The sequence below is a fragment of the Prunus mume genome, linkage group LG6 (genome assembly GCF_029339155.1).
Source record: "Prunus mume cultivar Tortuosa linkage group LG6, ASM2933915v1, whole genome shotgun sequence".
Classification (NCBI taxonomy): domain Eukaryota; kingdom Viridiplantae; phylum Streptophyta; class Magnoliopsida; order Rosales; family Rosaceae; genus Prunus; species Prunus mume.
In genome coordinates this window covers 8,887,179-8,908,857 of record NC_142703.1, presented here as the reverse complement: position 1 = coordinate 8,908,857, position 21,679 = coordinate 8,887,179, and the positions used below count along the sequence as shown (strand labels likewise).

At 38.3% G+C, this 21,679-nt stretch overlaps 1 protein-coding gene across 2 annotated transcripts; it reads right to left on the bottom strand.

The window, feature by feature from the left end:
* Positions 1-247: 247 nt before the first annotated feature.
* Positions 248-18,496, bottom strand: SPI (BEACH-DOMAIN HOMOLOG A1). Of its 2 annotated transcripts, XM_008237131.3 has the most exons (19): positions 17,767-18,496; positions 16,646-16,715; positions 16,123-16,208; positions 15,314-15,449; positions 15,176-15,232; positions 14,749-14,925; positions 13,261-13,452; positions 13,055-13,120; positions 12,669-12,783; positions 11,312-12,486; positions 10,443-11,142; positions 10,256-10,358; positions 9,014-10,119; positions 7,231-8,881; positions 4,046-7,108; positions 3,422-3,730; positions 2,965-3,271; positions 2,487-2,633; positions 248-2,117 (listed from the first exon to the last, which is right to left on the bottom strand). In XM_008237131.3, the coding sequence occupies exons 1-19, from the start codon at positions 17,967-17,969 to the stop codon at positions 942-944; spliced, it is 10,839 nt and encodes a 3,612-aa protein (XP_008235353.2). In that variant the 5' UTR covers positions 17,970-18,496; the 3' UTR covers positions 248-941. The 2 variants fall into 2 exon arrangements, with proteins under 2 accessions (XP_008235353.2, XP_088910751.1); XM_089054625.1 differs by lacking the exons at positions 15,176-15,232; positions 15,314-15,449; positions 16,123-16,208; positions 16,646-16,715; positions 17,767-18,496 and having other exon boundaries at positions 14,732-14,871.
* Positions 18,497-21,679: the final 3,183 nt, after the last annotated feature.

Below are 21,679 nucleotides of genomic sequence, written 5' to 3'. Positions count from 1 at the left end.
ATTCTCCATGAATTAAAATATCATCTCTCACCCAATAATTGTATTCCTCCAAAATCAAGAATTCAATTCCTAATTTTGTGTAAACCCCACTTACTTTTCAATTTCTTGATGTGAAGTAAACACATGAATCCTCTATAGGTGGAAATCAATTCCTGATGAGGATTCCAATATCTAATTAATAAACACAACGTAAAGTCTTATAATCGATTAGGAAGTGGATGTAGATGTTTTTCTCCTTGCCCAAAACTAAAGAAAAATGATCGAGATGTAATAAAATGTGTGTGAATGTACAATCTTTAAATGTTGAGGCTCAAAATCCGAGAGAGATGATACATTTCACAAAAAGAAATGGGCAATAAGTGCCCATAATGCACTATTTCAAAAAGAATGGTAGCCAAGACACAAGGCACACTAAACCAATTAACCGTGCCACATTCACACTGGGACGCTCGCCCAAACGTCCCATATTCTTGACACACTTTTCCGCTATACAACTTCATCACACACTGTTAGTCCATCTATTTACATAAAAAAGAAACAAACACCTGTAGTAGACTTGGATGCTCCTTGTGCAGAAATGGAGAGCATCCTCCTATTCATCCTAAACGATGGCCCTGAGTCTTTGCCTTTCTCGACCAGATGCTTAACCTGCTGTAGCAAAGATCCTGATAGGCCGCATGCATGTGTGGTTTTGAACACCTAACATTAGCTTATAAGAAATTTCATCTTTCCTGTCAATCCTGTCAATCCTGTATAGTTTTGTCCTGTTCCAGTCCAGTCCAGGCCAGCCCTGCTGTCGCATTTCTCCATGTATCATGAGCACCACCTCCATCCTTTTCTTGATGAGGGTGGACTTGTAAAATCCTTTTTCAGGTCTCATCTAGATTCGATAGCAGCCCCAACGGCTGAAGTTATCACATTTAAGTCAAAATTTTGCATCATCACCCCTGATTCATTGAAGCTCTCAAGCTCTCATCTGGCACTGTCCATGACAGCAAATGCCCTCCAGAATCCCCACTTAGTAACTGCTTGAGGTCATTTGTAAGGTGAAGGGAAGTAACAGGATGCTTATGAGACTTGAGCACCTTGTGGAGGACCAACCTGTACTCTGGTGCCTTGTCACTGAGGTTTAAACCCCCCATTCCGTTGCTTGTTGACTTCTGTTGGGAACTCTCATGGTTGGAGTGGTGAACCATTTGCCACACCTTAACCGCCCCACTCTGATGACCCGTTACAAACCAGTTTGTATCCAGCCAATCAGAGAATGAACTACTTGTCACAGACAGAATTGAATCAGAAGGCAGTTGAGATGTGTTAACCATTGCAAGGCAGTCTCCATTAACGCTCCAAACTGCAAGTAAAATTCCAGCTGCTGTCACAATATCCCCTGTCAAGTCATTCACATAAACTGCAGAAATTGGTGCTGGGAACTCAGGGAGCTGCCTAACAAAAACCAAGGAGCTGAGATCCCATATAACAACGGTGCAGTCATCCGATCCACTCACAATCAGCATGTAAGGCTGGCTAACATGAAGACATGTAATTTTTGATGTGTGGGCACAAAGTGCCTTCTCCAACTGCAAGCGTCTCAAGACACGGGGACCATAATTACTGATTCTCCAAACAGAAACTAAGCCATCATCACCCCCAGTGACCAGAATCTGACCATCATGGCTAACACCAGTACACAGAATCTGGTTGCCCCCATGAAGATTCTCGTGTGTGGAGAGGAGTCGGTCTTGATCATAGCTCATAAATCTTAAGCTACGATCTGGAAAACCCCATGCTACGTATTTGGTATACGTTCTTGGTTTAAGCAAACAATTTGTTCCTACGACTAGGATTTTCTCATTGACAGTAACAATCTGAGTTATGGAAGATGGAGTCTTACGTATCTCATGCGGAACAAGAAGATACGAGTACTTGAGCGGATGAGGAAGCCTTCTGTCGACCTGCCTTTTCACATGGGGTTTGGGGAATAACTGTTTGGGTGTCTGCCCAAAATGATTAATTTGTGCTAGAATTGAGGCTTTCATTGCAGGATCTGTCACTGAGTCTATGTCCACACTCCCCTCATATGTGTAGTGATAAAAAACATTCACGGCTTCCTCAGCCGCCTGTCAATTATCAAGAAAATATATAATGAAAAGCATATAAAAAAGGAATAAGTAAAGTAGAAGACGAAGTCATGGAACAGAACAACAATTAACATAAGAACACAAGTGCTCACAAAATGAGATCCAGAATCTATAAATAAATAAAACCATTCAGGTAGTATTGTATTTCACATAATTTTCAACCAACAATTTTTTTATTTGATTGACCATGTAATATCTGTTTGGTTGCAAACAAAAACGCACATAATGATAAGACTTCACTGTACAACAGTTTAGTTTAGGTGCAAATTTTCATTCCCTACAATATCTTGGAAATAAAATAAAATGTGAAAAAATAAATTCATCAGTATACACAGAAATGTTACTGACCTTCCCTCTCTGTTTATATCCAAAAATGAGGTCTATCCAATGATGCAAATGTTCTGAAACATAATCAGATTCCAGTGCCTCCCTATGCTTCCTGATGAACTCTCTAGTGCTGCCTTTAGCCCATGGAGGTAAGCCAACATCACCAACCTAAAAATAGAAAATAAAGACACGTGTTTAGAATCCAAAATAAAAGAAAATTGAAAAAAAGAAAGAAAAGGAAGTAAATGGTCTATATTCAAAATCAGCACTGGCAGGTCAGCATGAGGCTAGAGGGGCTGCACACAGAACACCAACTTTCCTCTAAAATGTTCCAGTCACTTACGAGGATGCAGTTTCAAAATTCTATTTGCTGACAAAAAGGTTGTACACATCTACAAAAATGGTAAACGCACTTTGGCCACTTAAAAGAAATTTTTGGTTGGTTAGTGGCTGTTGAACATCTGACAAATTATTTTTCTAAGGCGTTAAAAAGTTTGACCTTTTCTCCTGATTGTTTCTCTCCCAAATCAAGATTGAAACGATTTTCCAAAAACTCAGGCATGTAGAAAAATTCTGGAATCAACTCCTTCACATCTGATGTGTTGCCCTTTCCAGCCGCACTGAACCAAGTATCTCTAACACTGTTAAAAAGACGATCAGCATGGTCAAATTGCCCTCCCTGTAGCTTTTGATTCTCTACACTGAAAGGAGGTAGGCGTAGAAGATAGAAGAGGACAATCCCAGCACTGGAATAATGAGAACCATAATGAAATTTGGGAACCTCTGGATCATCCCAGCTCTCGTATCTGAGTAGAAAATGGAGAAATAAGACGGATAAACAAACAATACTGATAACAAACAGGTGTCTTTGTGAAACAGGAAGAACTTCAATCAAAGAAAACACGGAACTAAAAAGTGAATTAAGAATAAATCAGTGGAATTGATGGAGGGATGACCTTTTTCTGAATTCTTCTTCACCCTCTAATGTCTGACAACCCATCGGTTTCTCAAGTCTACGAAATGTTTTTGGATCTGACAAGTCCAGATTTTCACTCTCATAATCTGCAAGAACCCATGGAAACACCGGGTATTGGGTAAGATCACTGTATCCACGTCCTGCCAGGGTGTTGAGATGCATAAGGTATTGGAAATTGCTTATTTCTCCATTTTGCCACCTCTTTGAAAAGGATTTAGCCATTGTCTTAAATAGACGGCTACCCTCATTGCTTTCTTGTTTTGCTGATCCAGAAATGGTTGTGTCCAACCTAATGCAAGGAATAGAATCATGAAGTTGAAAATTACGGGCCGAAAAATCCAGAAGATGAGGCAAAAGATATTAGGCAAGACAACCATCAATAACTTTTTTTTTTGGGGGGACAGACAACAATCCATAATAAACCAAACCAATATATAGGTAAATTTTCAGTTCATATCTTAAATGCTAATGCTCACAAGACACACACACACACACACACACTCGGTAGACTAAAACAAATCATGCAAATACATACAGCTGCAACAATGTAAAAGCAAAAAGAACAATGAGAAAATATAGAGGCAATTGGGCATTAAATTCTTACATGCTATTCCTGGGAAGATTCATGGCTACTAGATTTTTGAAAACTTCTTCCCTTTCTTTTTTGTGGAACACCAGGAGATCATTACATCCATCCATGCTAAAAATTTCAACAGCAACAGGACGCAGCTGGTAATCACGCTTCAGAATCTCATGAACACTGTTGAGTTTCCACATGTTCCAAGGATGAGGTAGATTACCACTAGTACACACTTTCTCCTTTCCCCATGCACCACCGTTATAGGCCCATGCTCTTCCCCCAACCCCCGACTTTACAGTTGCTCCCCAAGACGAAGTTGACTTGGATTGGAAATCCATACAGCCTGTAGCATCTTTCTTTACACCCAGAGCCTGATCAATAATAGAGAGTTCATCTTCGCATTCCTTTTCACAAATGCACCCGGAGTCGTCAATATAAAAATTTTCAATAACATACAGAGAAAGCTCGCCTATTAAAAATATTCCATCATGCTTGTCAAGACCCACAACTCGTTCACAGTTATATCGAAATCGTATCTTTTCAAAAGGTTCCAGATACGGTCTGATCAGGTATTCACCATTATCATGAAGTTCCTTGTCTGATTTATCATCTGTAACTTTGACATCATCAATTCTTGCAGAAGAAGATTGCCTTGGGGACCCTAGGTCAGATCTTTCTTGTACACTATCATCAAGGGGCACGGATGCTGCACTAGACTTGACACCAAACTCAAGTGCAGAGTGCAGACTTGCTTCATTGATACTACTAGCTCTGTCATCATTCCATTCATTCCTAACAGAAGCAACACCTTTGTCATTATCTGGTTCTTTAAAAAATGATCCATCATACAGCTCACCATCAAGGCCACTCTGTTTGGCACTATCAGTCAAAAGTTGAAAGAATGACTCAGAATCATTATCCGAAGCATCCAAATCGTTCTCATTTTTTTCTTTCGACAGCTCTGCTGCCCCTACTTCAAATTGTCCATCAAGAACGTTTTGGATAGTATCAATTTTCAATTTGCAGCGCTCAAATTTTTTGCGCATCCTGTATGGACCTTCAATTGGGCAAAGTTGCCACTCAGGATCTTCAGTAACAGAGGATTTTCGCATTGGGAATATTCCCCGCTCATGAACAAGTTGTTGGAGATGGGTTTGCCACTCACTCTCAGCATGCAGAACCCACCCATACTTGTCTTGACGCACAACTCTCAGCTCAGTGGACATTGCATCACGCACCAATTCCAGTGCATATCTCCGTTCATTCACCTGCTCCCAGTGCTTTAGATCTGACTTTGATGTATCCTTTGATTTTCTCCCCATTTCTCTCTTGCGACGACCTTCCATAGCTTTAATTCTCACTCCGGGAAATTTTGATGATCCAGTAATATACTGTACCCACATAATGGCAGCACACTGCTCAAGTACTTTATTCACCATCAGTTCAGAACTCTGAAGCCACTCAAAGAAAGCAGATAAATTTTCAGTCAATAACTTGTCAAATCCCCCATGTAGCACATCCAGTTGGTGCCCTTGGTTTGGTTTAGAGACCAGTAAATCTTCTAGAGCTACCCGGCGATGCACCAGGAGATACTTGACAATATCAACTGCCATGTTCTGTACATTCTGCCTTTGGTCTCGGAGCAGAGATATTAAATTCACACAAAGACAACAGTTTATGTCGGTATCCATATTGATGGGACAGAATAGAATTCGCCTGTGAGCAACTAATAACTGTAACACTGTGTAGATATCAATTCCTGAATTATCATATGAAGAGTTAGAGGACAGTCTCTTCTTTGGTTCGATGAGCAAACCTAAGCACAAAAGGAGATCATCTTCTCCTATTGTAGACAAAAATGATGGCAGAAAACAATACAGTATCATACGATTTGTATTTTTAAGAATTGAATGTACATAAGCATCAAGTTGCCTGCTCCCTCTTCCAATAGATAAGAGACTCTTTCCACTGGGAGTAGCTTCTTCAATCCGCCCATCTTTATTTGCTAATTGTAGCATAGATAATAAGAACTCCAGCGTCTTTAGTACACCAGAGGGTTGAGGAAAAGCGCCCATATAGGCACGATCTACTATCATCCAGCATAATGAATCCAAATTTGAGGACCAACGACTTTTATCCAGCTTTTTCTCATTTTCTTCATCATCACGCAAGAGACGTCTCTCTAGAAAGTTCATCAGTCTGCTAAGGCACAAGCCCTGAAATACTAACATGGAATCTGCATCAACATATAGTGGAACACTTTCCAATATGCCCTCTATAATCTGTGATACTTTCATTTGCTCGGTCACAAACTCGGAAAGAACTTCTGCAATAAAATCTAAAACAGCAGTAGCTCCAGCAGAACAAGGACCACCTCCATAGCCAGCATCATCCATTTCAAGAAGCAGTTTTGGACTAGCTGGGAAAAAGGTACTTGCAGTAGAAGGCCCTTGAGAAGGAGACTTCATTTCTGAAGATGGATCAAATTCAGTAGTAGTCGCAGAAGAATCAATGGAAGGAGAGGCAACTATGGGAGATTTGAAGTCATTAGGGCTTGCACTCCCCAGCCAAGATGTCAATGCTAGAACAGGAGAAGGTGAGGGTGTGAGTGGGAGTCTATAATTAGACTTCTCCGATAAATTGGGAGAATCAAGCATGGTAAAAGATGCAGAGCTCTGAGACTCTGTTGGTTTAATGGGCTCCAGGGTGATTTTCATGTTACGGAAGCTAAATTCATTCGTGCTGGAGGTGGCAGACACCTGGTCAGCATTGTCACCATCTAAGCTCTGAACAGCTTGTGCATTGTCTTGCACTGACTTGTGCAATTCCTCCTGGGCTGTAGTAACCTTGGTATCTGCTCTATCATCAGCCCCAGAATTTAGGGGAACAGCCGTGTCTTCAGAACTTGTACTTACCTGACCAGGAGGGAAGCTTCCAACACTAATGGAGGTTTTGGCAGACTGATCCTGTTCATGTGGTAGGCTAGAAAATGTGTTCTGTGAACTACAGGTATCATCACAATCATTCAAGTTCTTCTCTTCTGTCTTTACAGAGAGTTCCTTTGTCATCTTTACAGCATGGGCAGCTCTGCAAGACACCGGATAATGAGTTGAGTAAAAGAAAAGGTTTGAAAAAAAAATGGTAAAATTCAGGAAAATAAGTCAAAACATAACAATATATCAGAGAATATTCTCAGTTCCATTACAAACCTGACACAAGAAAAATATAGGTCAATGCAGGTTTCAAGAAATTCTGCTCGTTTGCAAACAGAAGTGAAAGGGGGGCACATTTTTGCCAAATCAACCATAAATCTCAAGACTGAAGTAGCAGCAAAAGGGGCTGATGCCTCCCCACCCATTAAGCGGGCGGCATATGTTTTATGCATCAATGCTTCACCTTGAAGCTCGCCAGCCATGTCTGCATTTCCATTCACAAGTTCTGCCACAAGGCCAGCACCAACCTGGGAAAGATTACCAGATTGGTGAGCAAGCATTGACTGAATGCTCAACCTGTCAAACGTAGATTTTGCCATAGTAATAACAGATTCCAACAATTCTACAAATTTCAGTTCCACATAACTTCCATCATTTGGCATAAGCGCGTGAAAGTCTAGCATGCGAACTTCCGGCAATCTAGGATAGACAGACCTGCCAAATATCAGACAGAACAAAATATAATATATGTCTGGGGAATCATAGAAACTTGGAAGCACACGGGCCAAGCCTTGGTAACCTCCACTGGTGCGAAATTTTAATGCAAATGTCGGGGATGAAGTAAGACAGACACCAAGAAGAGTCATGATCCATCTCATACTTGTTGGGTGAACAGATTCGTCTAGAAAATATGTAATCAATTTAGATGAAACAATCTTATGCCACTGCTCAAGCAAATCTTCTGATTTAATAGTTACTTGCAGATCAATAAGCATCTCAAGCAGCATGTTTCTCACAATTACATGCTTTCCCATGGCCTCGCGCGTTATTGGATGTCGGGGTGTCAGTTCAGGTGGATCAAATGTCATAATCACAAACCTAACCACATGTTCTAGTTCAGATGACAGAAACCCATCTTCTAAAATGACACCAAGCAATACAACTAATTTCTCCAAAACAGGAACTTCAACATCACCCCGCTGTAGAGTAACTAGTAAATGTTGAACAAGGTTTATTCGGCGCAGAACAGTAAGGTTATGATTTCTGTACCAGTGCATGGACACTAGATGCTCTAGAAAACCAAGGAGTGCAATTTGAATTGAAACCGGAGCCGTCACCCACAATGTCCAATCCAACAGGACATGTTCAACCATGTCTTCATTTGACAAGACGATGCAATTTGAGGTTTCAGCCGGCATATCAGAACTTTCAAGCTCCGAAATATGACTGAATGAATCTTTTTGTGCAGAAAAATCATCCATGTCTCCTTGAGATCCAGCTGAAGAAAATTCTTCACGGAACCTGGACAAATGAAGTTCCTCAAAACTGGTTTCCTGCATAGTTGTAGCTGGCGACAAATTAGTACGATTATATTTCAACTTCCTTGGTTCCGAAAAAGATGCTTCACAGGCAGCAATCTGGAAAAATATCTCAAGAGATTGCATGTCAAATAGTGACATTCGCCGACGCAAAAACAGAGCCAATAAATGGTATCCCCGGCATTTCTGCATGTCTCTCACATTCTGAGGATTCTGATGAAGAGCACAAGCCAGTAAAGTAAGGGCCATGTGCAGCATGTCCCTAGTCTCAGCAGCCTCAACTAAGGCCAGGATAACTGTCATCCCACCAACTGGGCAAATAGTATCACCAATTACACATTGCCTACATAGGTAAATATCCCCATGAAGACGCCCAAAACGGGGTATACCTGCAGAAAACTAAAAATAAGAACAAACAAAATAGACAAAAGAATTCTAAAATCCGAGTTCTGTCTTTTCATAGATACAATCATATTGATGTACAAATTTAGATGCAATATGCAAGGCTGTCTTAAACATACCCCCAATAGGAGAAGCAGCGGCTGACATTGGATCAACTAAATTGAGCATGGATAAATCCCCGGATGCTCGAATAGCTTCTGCACAGGTTCCATCAAATGCAAATATAAGCTTCTTTCCAGAGAGCTGTAAAGAGAGATTACCTAGTCTCTCCAAATCCCAAACAATTCCACTGCCATCTGCCTTGGAATCTCCTTGCTTACTAGCTATGTCAAGTTTCTGTGTATGAGAAGCCAAGGTCAAGTCTGCATCTAATGTATCTAAGATAGCCATGCTACCGCCGCCACATGCCGTGTTAGGGACAAATCGAAGAAGATCTGTGTCTTGGAAGAGCCCTCGATACCCTCGACCAAGAATGTACATGAAACAAATACAACCTGAGGTGAGCACCTCCTCAAAAAGGTAGCAGGAACGGACCTTCCAGGTCAAGTCACTAACTCTTGCACAAGTAACTGGGGTCCCCACCGTTACCTGCAAAGGTTTTCCAACCGGAGATGGAGAATATCCTAGTTTCCCAGTGTGTCTCAGCTTTCCATCAACATACACATAAGCAACACTGGCTTGGAACAGTCCAGCAAGAGCATTTGGTTTGCTATGTACAACTGCAAGGTGATGCCACCTGCCTTCCTCAAGTTCTAATCCTGAAAATGATAAGGAACAAGAGTTGCTGGTTGCAAGGGTTAGAACACCATCCTCATGAAGATAAAGTTCTGCATAGAATGTATTTTCATCATTTGCTGCACCAACAGAAAATATCCGTAGAACATGCCGCTCGTGATGTTGCCCAGCAGAACTGCTCCGCCTCTTAGAAGGACCAGCTTTGGACTCTGGTTCTTTAACCGGCAACTTCAAGAGATTTCGAAACTGAAACCAGCAGACAAATGAGTAACCAGCAGCTGGAGGCCATGATCTTTCTCCCAGAGAGACCTGAATTGAAGCGTGACCAATCTTGCTCATGTCCATTGCTACAAATGGTGCCAGAGAAATATTTTCTGAATCCTCCATGAGAATTAACCTTTCCATCATGTCAACAAGTATACGACCTGACTTCATCAGCCTCATTTGCAACACATAACGAATAAGCATTCGAAGTTCTGATGCAGATAACCTGCCACCACATATATAACAAACCTTTTTATACAAAATTAACAAAATCCCACCACCCTTAATTGCTAAAACTCAATTCCCACAATGAGAACTGGAAAGAGAAAGTAAACAATTCCAATACATGACGCAATTCCTACCTGTATGCCCCAAGAACTTCCACAATCTCCAGAGCATATTTAAGTATTGGGGATGAGCTCAAAAGAAAGGGCTGAATGGTTTCCAACAGCAGTTCTATGCAACCTAACAAATTTAGAAAGTAGAAAGTGAGAACACTAGACATTAGTTTAGAAAAGAAAACTAAGCATTGAATTATTTGATTCGCACCTACAGAGGTGAGGTTTTCCTGATTGAAGGGGCCAGAATGAGCAAGCCTTCCAATAAGGTTCAGCACTTCAAGCTGCATCTTTGGAGTAAAGAGCAGTAATGAACGAATAAGAACTCTAACAGCACCAGCATTGAACACTCGTTCCTTGTCAGGATGAAATGAACCTGATGTAGTCATTATTGAAAAACTTGATGACTCATTATCAAGAACATCAGGGGATGTAATACTTTCTGATGTCAAGAATGGTGGAAGCACGATTTCAAGAGCTAGTTCAAACAATAATTGTATGACTTGCTTTTCACAGTCCACACTAAGTAAGCCAGACTCCAATAGAAGATCATAGAAAGTTTGGGATGATATAATTGTGTGCAACTTTGTCCTATTAACAGCATTATCACACACTCCAGCAGTCACAACACGCAACAAATAAGTAAACACCTTAATGTAGACCACTAAAGAAGATCGATCTGAATGCTCTGCATCACTTTGGAAACTATGGAGTGTGGTAAGCAGAAGAGAAAACCCAGTGGCTTCACCAAACACTCTCTGAGCTGAGTTATTAACTCCCAGAATACGCCACAAGGCCCCCATAGTGTCACATTTTGCATCACTTTGAAGCCTGTATTGAGATCCCGAAACACTGGTCACCATTTCACTTTTTAGAATTTCAACAATCACACCTAATTCTTCAGAATGTGCCTGGTGGAAAATGAGAAACATAGTTATTTGGACAATAATGAGCACAAACAATTAGGGAAAAATGTGAATAAAAAGTTAATCAGGGATATGAAGGAACAAGAATTGAATGCAAAATCACAGAAATCCAAAATTGTACCAGAGTTACCCAAGATTAAATAAGTTCACAAACCTGGGTACTATCTTCAATGATCAAACATGACAGCACCCTAAGCACCCCTGAACGGTGTATATCAGACACAAGAAAAGGGAGAACCACAGTTACACCATTAGCCAAACGGAAAGACGACTGATTAGTTTCTGCTTTCTTTAATAATGAGACCATACAATCCCACGCAATAGCAACTGTACCATCAACTTCGAATATAGGAAGCTTCCCTGAACCAGATTCCATAAGTCTGGGTGATGAAATAATGACATCCTTATTGTCCAAGTGCTTTTTAAAGCTGCTTGAGCTGGACTTTCTCTCCAACTGATTAGAATTTCCACTTTGATGGTCTGAACCCAAAAGTAACTTGTGCTGCTTCAGCTCATCCAACAAAACTTCCAGGACACCAACTTCTCGGAGGACCTTTTTGTACTGCTGGTCAAAGGATAAAAGTTTAACAAAGAAAGAAAGTATGGTGTGCTTTAATTCTGATGATATTGGTTGCTGCAACAAGCAACAAAGTGAAAGTAATTCTTGCTCCGGAACGCAATTCACAACAGTCACAGCATACTCGAGAATTTTTAAAAGTATGTCCTGCAAAGATGGAGGAAAACCGGCCATATTTAGGATGAAAAGTGGAACAGTCCGTAACTGCTGGCACAACTTGTAGTTTTCAAGATGACTTGAAAATATTTTGAACATTCTGTTTAGAACTTCTGCTTGCAACTCCCTGTTATCTGCTTTGAGGAAAATGTCCTGCAACATCTGAACTGCTTCAAGGTCTTTAACTTTATGATTGTCCTTTTCCCAAACTTCATCAGCCAATCTGTCTGAAGACGGTGTACGACTTCTGCTATGGCCACTAGACCTGGTATGAGAAGATTTCGAACCTTTGCCAGAATAGCCTGGAGATTCAGTTGGGCCAGTTTGCGCTAGATTAACAAGAACATCAAGCAATCGAGACAGAGTGGGAGAAAGTTGTTCGGTTAAGGGGCCCTTTTCTCCCATGGCATCCTGCATGTCTACAGCATCCAGTGCATGGGAACCGGCTGAAGCAGAATTTTGGTCTGAAGATCTAAATTGAACAGAATGGAACCCCTGACTCTTAGCAATTGAGGAAAGTTTTAAAGCAAACTGAACAAGGAACTGATAACCATGGGCATTATGTATATCCTCCCTAAGCCTGACACCACCAGCCTCTACAGGCCAAAATTGTATCAAATCAGAACCAACACAATATTTAAGCTATAGGAAATCATAATAAAAGAAATACAGAATAAGGAAGAAATATTTAGTTCAACTCCCAGGACTAATAACAATTCCCCCTGATAATCTAATTAATCTAATTCAACCAAAGAAGGAATACTAATAATCCAATTACCAGGCCTATATGACAATTCCACACATTCAAGCAACAAATCCACAATGCCCATAGTGTATGTAGAATCACCACAATCAGGATTGAAATCTTTAACGGCCATTAAAAGAACTTTTATCTGCACAGGGGGAACAGAGAATCATAAGGTCAGAATAATATTAAAACGATAACAAGAAAACTATGGATCAAGGTGTGATTATTAATAAACAAAAGTCAGGATGACCTCCCTAGTCGTCCTCCACTAGCTTATGTCACCGATAAATATATTAAACTATATGTTCATTCAACATTAGTGGTATGTGGGACGCATGCATGGTCAGTTGACTAGGCATGTTCAGCATATGTAACCATGTACCAAGACAATGCATGTAAATTAAGAATTACCATACCAGATGATGTTTGCGAATATATTTTGCTGTGCTCCCATTGTCATTGACCAAAAGAAGACCAAGAATCTAGAACAATAACCAGAAGTTAACAACATTAAAATCCAAATACCAGGTTCCAAAGCTAATTAAATATTCTGTTAGTAGAAAATGTTGTTATGCAACCATGTCTCTACAAATAGAACAGGAAATATATGCAATGCACTTACCTGCATAGCATGTCTATGAAGCTGTATGATGTGGACCAGAACCAGGCCCTCCTTATATCGAGAGAAGACTGTCAAAGAGCCATTCGCAACCATCTGAAACAGCAACTGAAGTGAATCGTCCTCAATCAAACTTTGTGCTGCCAAAGGATGGTTTGCCAGTGCTTTCATAATATGCACAACACTCCCCTCTACCTGCATAATCATAGGTTAGAAACAAAAACTGGATGTTCAAAATGTAACACGGATCGATAGCAAAACAAATACAACAGGGTTGAAACACCAAGTCAAACTTACATGAAAAACTTCAAAACTAAAACAACATAAATATATATACGGTGCAACGCAATTAAAAAGTCCAAAATTTGTTCTGATAACGTAATAAAAGGTTTGGGCTAATAAGGTAACTTATAATGAACAACGCAATAACAAGCAAGCAAGACTACTGTACGTTCAGTAGGAGAACTGAAAGTTCAGAATTCAAGGGGAAAGGGTACGATATTAAGCAGGCCAAAGATGTCCAAAGATCAGATTTGACAAAACAATAAAGAAAGTAAGACTAGAACGTGGACATATATTTTTTGTAAGATCTACCAAGGAAACATTGCTTCAAGAACAAGACCAAGAAAGTCACAACTTTAGCACTTTCAGAAAAAGCTGTACTATACACCAGATTGATAACAAGTTCTTGACTATTTAATTTCTCACAAATGAAGCAGATGCTAGCAAGTGTAATAAATTATGGTCTCAATATAAATAGGGGTAAACCTCAAGAGAATACCATATTAAGACAGATCATGTCCAAAGTTTGCTCCTTAATAATCACAATTTCTTGCTTTGGGATGCCTAGGACAAAACAGTTGCCCAGAACTCCGAAGTACTATTTGATGCTTCGGGACATTACACAAGCCAAAGGTCCAACATTAAGTAACAAGACAACAATTTCTCGAAACTCACAGGTGAGGTTTAGTTCAGTTGTTGGAACACAATGTCGGACGCCCAAACCAAATCAGATGTCTCACATCTAGTTAGGATGATGAAAATTAAGCCACCACTATTATTTCATATACCAATGATAATAACACAACAGCTAAATAAACCCTCTAATCAGGATGAATGAAAATCTCCTTTCTTTTTCTTCTTCTAATCTAATGATGCATTTATGCTTATTGTAAAGCAAAACTCTACTGGTTGTAGGTTTTTTTTTTTTTTTTTGGGGGGGTCGAAATACTGGTTGTAGTTCAAATATGTGTAATATACACCTCAAACAGGGAAAATAAAATTTTCAGTAACATCAACAAACCAGGGCAGGTTCAAGAAAACAGGATGCTTGAAATTGCTACAAGGTTCTACTTCTACCAAACGCAGCACAACAGCAATCAAGCGTATTATATTGTGTTTTCAAAATTGAACTTTACATTCGCATACATCCATGCATATACTTATACCCATAAACATGCATGGTTTGGTGTACCATTAAGTAAAAGCTACCTCAAGCCGACGGACTTGACTGGCATCACCATCATATTTTTTCTCAGCTAAAGTTGGTTCTTCACGATCAGTAGCCCTTTGATTTTGATTGGCTTCATCAGGATTCAGAAGGGCATTGAGAATATGAATGAGACAGCACAATATCCCCGAATCCAGGAGAGATTGCTTATCAATAGGCTGAAAGCATCAAAGATAGAGTACAGTGGTGAATAAAAGGAAACAAGCATGAACAGATCCCAAACCTTTAAATAGCCAACACATACAATTTGTTATGACAAATTTACAATAACGATTTAACAAGTATTCAAAATCTCCAAGAATACAACGACATCCTGAGGACAGGGTTCATGAAAAGACAAAAAAATCATTTAAGACCGTCACAACCGAAGTTTTATATCTCAATCTAGTGAAAATTAAGAAAATTTACCCCAGAAGCAAGGACTTGTAAAGCAGTTAACAAATTTGAACCAGGACTGATGTCATCCTGCACAGAAGTAAGAATATGACTTCACGAAACAGATCGGAAAAACAATGCCAGCACACACTAAAACATCTAAAAACCAACCTTTGTGACTTCTGAAAAAAACTTTAGTACTTTTTCTACATCCAAATATCTTGTTCTGCTGCTAATTTTTAGCTTCTCAATATCTGTTACAAATGCTCTTCCAAGGACAAATGAGAATATATGTGTTTCAACTAACCTGTGAGTCATCAAAACTTGTAATGTTAGTCTATAACAAAAATTGTGTTTCTTTTTTCCAGGATACAAGCTCAATAAACTCAAAATAAGATAAATTGCAACTTACAGTTATATAAGTGGCAGAATTTCATTTTTACTAAAACAGGAATTCATTATCTAAGGTTAGAAACTACTTAAAAAATTCAAACAAAACCATGCATCTCCATGAAATTAAAATTAAAATAAAATAGAGGTTTCCAACTAGACATAAAGAGATTTTGGTCAAGGGAATCCAAGAAATGAATTGAGAAAAACAAATGTAAAATGGCACCGGTGATACAAGGAAAATAAAGTGGAGTAAACAGCCAATACTTCTCCATCCCAACTTCAGCAACACAAAGTTGCTGGTAAATGCTGGAACTGATCTTTTTTATTTGCAGTGGCATCAGGAAGCAAATTCAGTACACACATAAACAATAAATGAGATTAACAAGTAATCGACAAGAATTGATTCCTATTAAAGGAGCTATTTTGTACATAATTTGCATCACTATTACAGAGGAAAATTGACCCACAGCAGAGGTAATGTTATCACAACTATATGAATCATAAAATTACATCTTTTTTGTTATTTTTTCCAAGAAATTATCTACTAATCAATGCAGCAGATAAGAAAAGGAGAAGAGAATACATACATGGTAACTAATTGAGTTACATTTGCATGCTGCTTTACTAATCTACAAAAAACATCTACAGTTAAATTCAAGGCCGCTTCTTTCTCCTGCATGTACAATTAAGAAAAAACATTAGAGCCCATAACTTTCAGTTAGAAAAAAATAAATGTATCCAAGTATAAAAGCAACAAACAGTATAGTGTAGATTCTACCAAAGAAAAAAAAAATTACTTTTCTGATATTTTTGTCCTAAGTTAGATACTAGTTAGGTATTTGAATTGTGATTAAGCTGATTAGGGAGTTAATTATAGATTTTATTTTTGGAGCAGCCCTATAAATAGATCATGATGTAACTATTTGAGGACAGACTTAACTATCATATATAATTTCAAACCCCAGACTCCCTCTTGCTCTTTCTCTTCTCTCTCCTTTCCTCCCTCTTCTATTTCACACACTCTCTCTCTCTCCCCTCTTTCTCTCGCTATTGGTTGTGCATCACAGTAAAACAGAAGATAACACAAGGAGTAAATAATGAAGAGCAAACCTTTTCAGAGCTGGATGACCGGAACTCTTCCCAAAATCTCTTGAAGTCCAATTCCAATTCATGTTTGTCCCTGCTTTCACAGGCATGGATGTTAATTATCATTTAATGTTCCAGTATCAAATTGAAATATAATCTACAAACAACTGATACCATGGCATCCTTGTTCTAAGATTTATAAAAGCATGCAAGTCAGAAAAAGTTATTGCTGACCCACAAAAATCCCTGTTATATATATGCTAAAAAAGATATTATTAACTTCTTTTCTTTGGTCCAAGAAGCAGGCAGTAACTTTTTGTTACTTCTTATTCCAATCTAACCATGTTGTTTGAAGCAGAAATTGACAGTGGCATCCTTCATCCATACTGTTTTTTATAGGACTTCACCCCTATTGTTTTGTAGGAACTATGTATGAGCTTATGTGTATATATATGTTCTCTATGTGTGTGTGTGTAGACTCGCTTCTCTACCCACCAAATCCCCAGTTGTTAGCACACAAGCTATCTGCTATGTTCTACACGTCCAAGGACGGGTACATTGGCTGATCATATATCAAGACGAGGAAAACCTATAATGACTTAGGACTTCCCAACATAGTGCCATGAATGTGATGAAAATGACATCAGTATAACAATAGCCAAGGCAATGCAACCAGAGGCTATACTCTAAACCACTCCTCCACATTATAAGTTAATTGCAAAAAAAAAAAAAAAAAAAAAAAAAATTCTTGTATGGACAGCAGCGGCAGACCAGCCAAGGGGTGAGGGTAGAGGAGGCAAATCTAACAGTCTAGCAATTGATCAAACACCAAGCTGCAATCCTTAATTCAGCAAATCCTCATCGCCGCTCACTTACTCAAAAATATATATAATTTAAAAGCTTCCTTATAGTGCACAATATCATTTTAGTATAATCATAGTTGATTCTGAACTTCAAAATAAAGAACATAAAATTAAAAATCACTCAATCTAACACCTAAAACCCATTAAACCCCCACATTAACAACAAATAAGTAAATAAATAAAAGCCAATGCCGTACTGAAAACCAACCAGTTTATTATTATTAACCAACAAAACCCGCAATTCAAATAATTAATAATTGAAAAACGGGAAAATGAGTAGACCTTGAAGGAGAATACGAGCCGTGAAGAGCTGAATTAGCATTGTTATTGGAAGAGAGAGCCGCCGACGACGACGAAGAAGAAGAAGAAGCAGTGGCAGAAGCAGAAAAAGAAGACGACGGCGATTGAGTGAGACCGACCTTCTCTCTTAAGTCCTTAAGCAATGTTCCCCATTTCATTGTTTTCCCTTTCGATCCCTGAAACATGCACCTCCTCTCTCATCCGCCGAACCAGATCCAAGCTCCTCTAGAAGGATCTGATCCAGCCAAAAACCTCCCGGTCCCTCTATAATTCCTCCCTCCACAAAAACACCAAATAATCCAACCCCAAATTCCAGGAAAAGATTTTCCTGGAAAATGAAATAATTAGGAAGCTAATAATAAATGTATTCAAATGGAGCGATCGAAGTCGGGTCGGGAATCGGAGCAGCAAGATCCGGAAACTCGGATTTGATTTCGTGTTATTTCGGTTCTGAACTTGATGATCCTGTGTTCGCTGCTCTTCTTGGTTTCTTGCGCGTTTCTTTCTGTTCTGCAATGGATTTTTTTTCCGGATTTCGTTCAATTCTTTTTCGGGATTTTTTTGTTTTTTCGTTTTTTTTTTGGTTTTTGGGTTTGAGAGACGAAAAACGCGGAATAGCGGACTTTGGTTGAGAAACAAAGGCAAGAAAAAATGAATATCTCTCTCTCCTCTTTTTCTGTCTGTGCTGTGCTTGTTTTCGGACGGCCTCTCCGCGCCTTGTTCGTCGCTCCTTTCTATATCCTTCACCCTTTCTCTCTCTCTCTCTCTCTAAAATATTCAAACAAATTAAAAAAACGACAGTATATTTTATACACTCCTCGACCACGTCAGCGTGGGATCCACGTCTCCCAGCCTTCCACGTGGCGTCTTGAGATGTACGTGCAAGACGTGACTGCCTCTCCTCTCTCTCTCTCTCAGAGTGCAACAAAGCAAAACAAATGGGAGCTTTGCTTTGCAAATAATAGTTGCTTTTGAGAGGTTGGTTGTTATATTTTTTTATGTTTATTGTTGCAAGCATTTAATTATTGATGTGGCTTTTGTTTGTGCCTTAATGGCAAAGGTATAGCTTGGTAAGCCTTTTTTAAATGTTCATGGTGTACCTTTTCTTTTCTTTTTTCTGATTTTCTTTTCTAGCTTTATGATCTTTTACCCTTGCGATTTGAAGTGCGCTCTTGCTCTTATAATGCTACTTCATGGGCAAAGAAACAATCCACACTCGCGGAGGATATGAATTAAACATGAGAAATATATAATTTTTAAAAGAACGACGAAATATTTGATATTTTGAATAATGAATTTTGTGTGCAGTGCAATGGTGGAATAGTTCATAACTTCAAATTTTATTTATCCCTTTGATTAAAGGGAATTATGCATTAAAATTAAAATGTATCGAATTAATAATTCAGATTGACAGTCTAGTAGTATAATCTCAAACAATATAATAAGAGAACATGACTATCGTTTGTTAGATTTGAACCATATATATTGAACAAACAAAAAGAGAGACCATATATCTTTTCATCGAGAGGTTATAATAATTCTTAAAATAAATCGTAATTAGCGTTTACTTGAATTCAATATAAAAATATTTATTTTTGAAAATAAAAATAGTGATAAAATCACCATACAACAATTAGATTGTAAGGAACATTTTGATGGTATATCTTGACAAATGATGACATGGTAGGAACGCAGATCCGACATGTTTCATGTTCACATTCAAATGGAACTTAATTTGACCATTCTAATATGGTTTGTATGTATGGGAGATTAATGTGTTTACCAAATCTATACTAATAAGGGGACCGCATCACCATGACAACATGCTCAATGAGTTGCCACTTTTAAATTATGCGTGACTAAAAAGAATTTGCATGTTGGCTCATGTCACCTTGACCAAATAATTAGTGGAAATTGTAAAATTAGGGAATTGTTATTCTAGAAGTATTGTTTTTATTGACGGAGTGGAAATTCGAATTTGTGTGCAACTAACATTTAGGACTACCGAAATATCCATTATTATAATTGCCCGCTCTCTATTTTTATATTTCGAATCAGCGTTATAATAAATCTTTATTCATACGATTTAAATACTTAACAACCTCCTCTAACTATATATACACTGTGCACATGAACCAAATAATTATTTGTTGATTTGGTCTACTTTTGAATATATTTATAGCTCAATTGGCACATGTTGGAGGCTTTCATGCCCTTTGATTCTTCTGGAGTTGGAAACATCAGAATTATTTTAGAAGCAGTCTTGCTTGCATTATACACCAGCTACAATTGTGTCATCCAGAATTAAAACCGAATGAATATTATAGGTGAACTGGACTCTGACATAGCAACTAATCTTAGGTAAATGCAAGACAAAGAATAAATAAATTGGGGAGTAAATTCCTTTATTTTAAGAATTTTAATTTTAACTTTGGGACTATATATATATACATTTATTTATTTATTATTTTTCTTCTCGACGGTGCAAGAATTTTATGCTGAAAGGATTGGGTCAATTTACAGCACCGTGATTGACATTATCTTTTTGTTCAATCGATTAGCGAAGTGATTAAATTAATAATAATTGTAGTTAGGTGAGAGTAGAATAAGTCTTTTAATGATAGCTTGGAGGCAGTCGAAATAAGACGCAAGTGGAAATGAACCTAAGATTTGTGTCATTTTCATTTTCACCGTCCAAAATCATTAAAAAAATTTATTATAGGTAATAATTTTCCTGATACAAATAGATTTTTAACACCTTAATTAATTAAAAATTAAAAATAAAATATTAGTCGAGAACTGCACAATGCTTGAGTTATAATCTTTTCCCGCCAATCCCGTGATTTGGTCCTATGCTTAGACAATTAAATTAAACTGTCCTCATTCTACTCGCCTGTTTTTATTTTTGGTCAAACCTACTCGCCTGCTAGTAAAGGATAGGAATATTGGCCGAAACGGCAATCTCCTACCATTTTATCATATTTTACTGGTTTCGTGTTTTTAAGTTGAAACTTGAAAGCAAAAGACTCACGGGACATTTTAGAAAAAGCAAAAGGAGAGAGAAAAATTTTAAAAGAAGCAAAAATGGAAAAATGCCTTATTTATTTTTAGATTTCTAAGGAATCCAATACATTTATGTCTTTGATTTGAAAGTTGAGTGGTTTTTGTCTTTTTGAAAAAGCTTTGGCTTTTTCCAAAAGTGAAATTTTTTTAATGTCTAAAACCTAAAAAACCTAAGACTCACTAATATAGTGGTTTGGATCAATTGTTTTCCTAAGTAAAATTCAGGGTTCGAGTCATAATATTCATGCAAAGTGTGTGTAGACTTGATAATATTGTGCATGACATGTTAACACGATACAAATTTGCAACAAAATTTCAGTATTTAGGCTCGAGATAGCAACACCCTCGTCGCCAAACCCAGTCACATCACCACCCTGTCACCAACTCAAATTTGAAAATCCCCGTCATTCTCTTCTTCTTTTTATCTTTTTAATTGAATTTTTTAAAATAAATTTGCAGCTTGGGATTCGAATATAGAACTTTGAAATTATGATGAACATTAGTCATGCTTATGATAAATTTTGGGGAGAGAGAGAGAGAGAGGTGTGGTTGGTGAAGAAGGCTGGGACGGGGGCGGAGCTACTAAGTTTGGGGGTGGGGTTGGTGATGGTTGGAGGGTGGTCAGGATTAATGGTGTGGGTTGGGCATTTTTTATTGATTCAATAGCCATATCTTATTCTTCTTGATTGATTGAGTAATTAGGACTGGGGGAGGAGCAGAGAAATAGGAGAGGGGGTTGCGCAGTGGATGGTTCTATGCTTGGTTTCATTTTATTTATTTCAGTTTTAATTTTTTAAATTTTTAATAGGTGAAATAATTTGTGTCAACTCGT

Excerpts from the sequence above, each read along its gene's own strand:
- SPI (XM_008237131.3), bottom strand. The coding sequence starts at position 17,969 with ATGTTTCAGGGATCGAAAGGGAAAACAATGAAATGGGGAACATTGCTT. Across the intron at positions 15,450-16,122 it reads GTAACTCAATTAGTTACCAT|GTTAGTTGAAACACATATAT; the intron begins GTATGTATTCTC and ends GATGACTCACAG. Across the intron at positions 12,487-12,668 it reads GGAATTGTCATATAGGCCTG|AGGCTGGTGGTGTCAGGCTT; the intron begins GTAATTGGATTA and ends TTTGGCCTGTAG.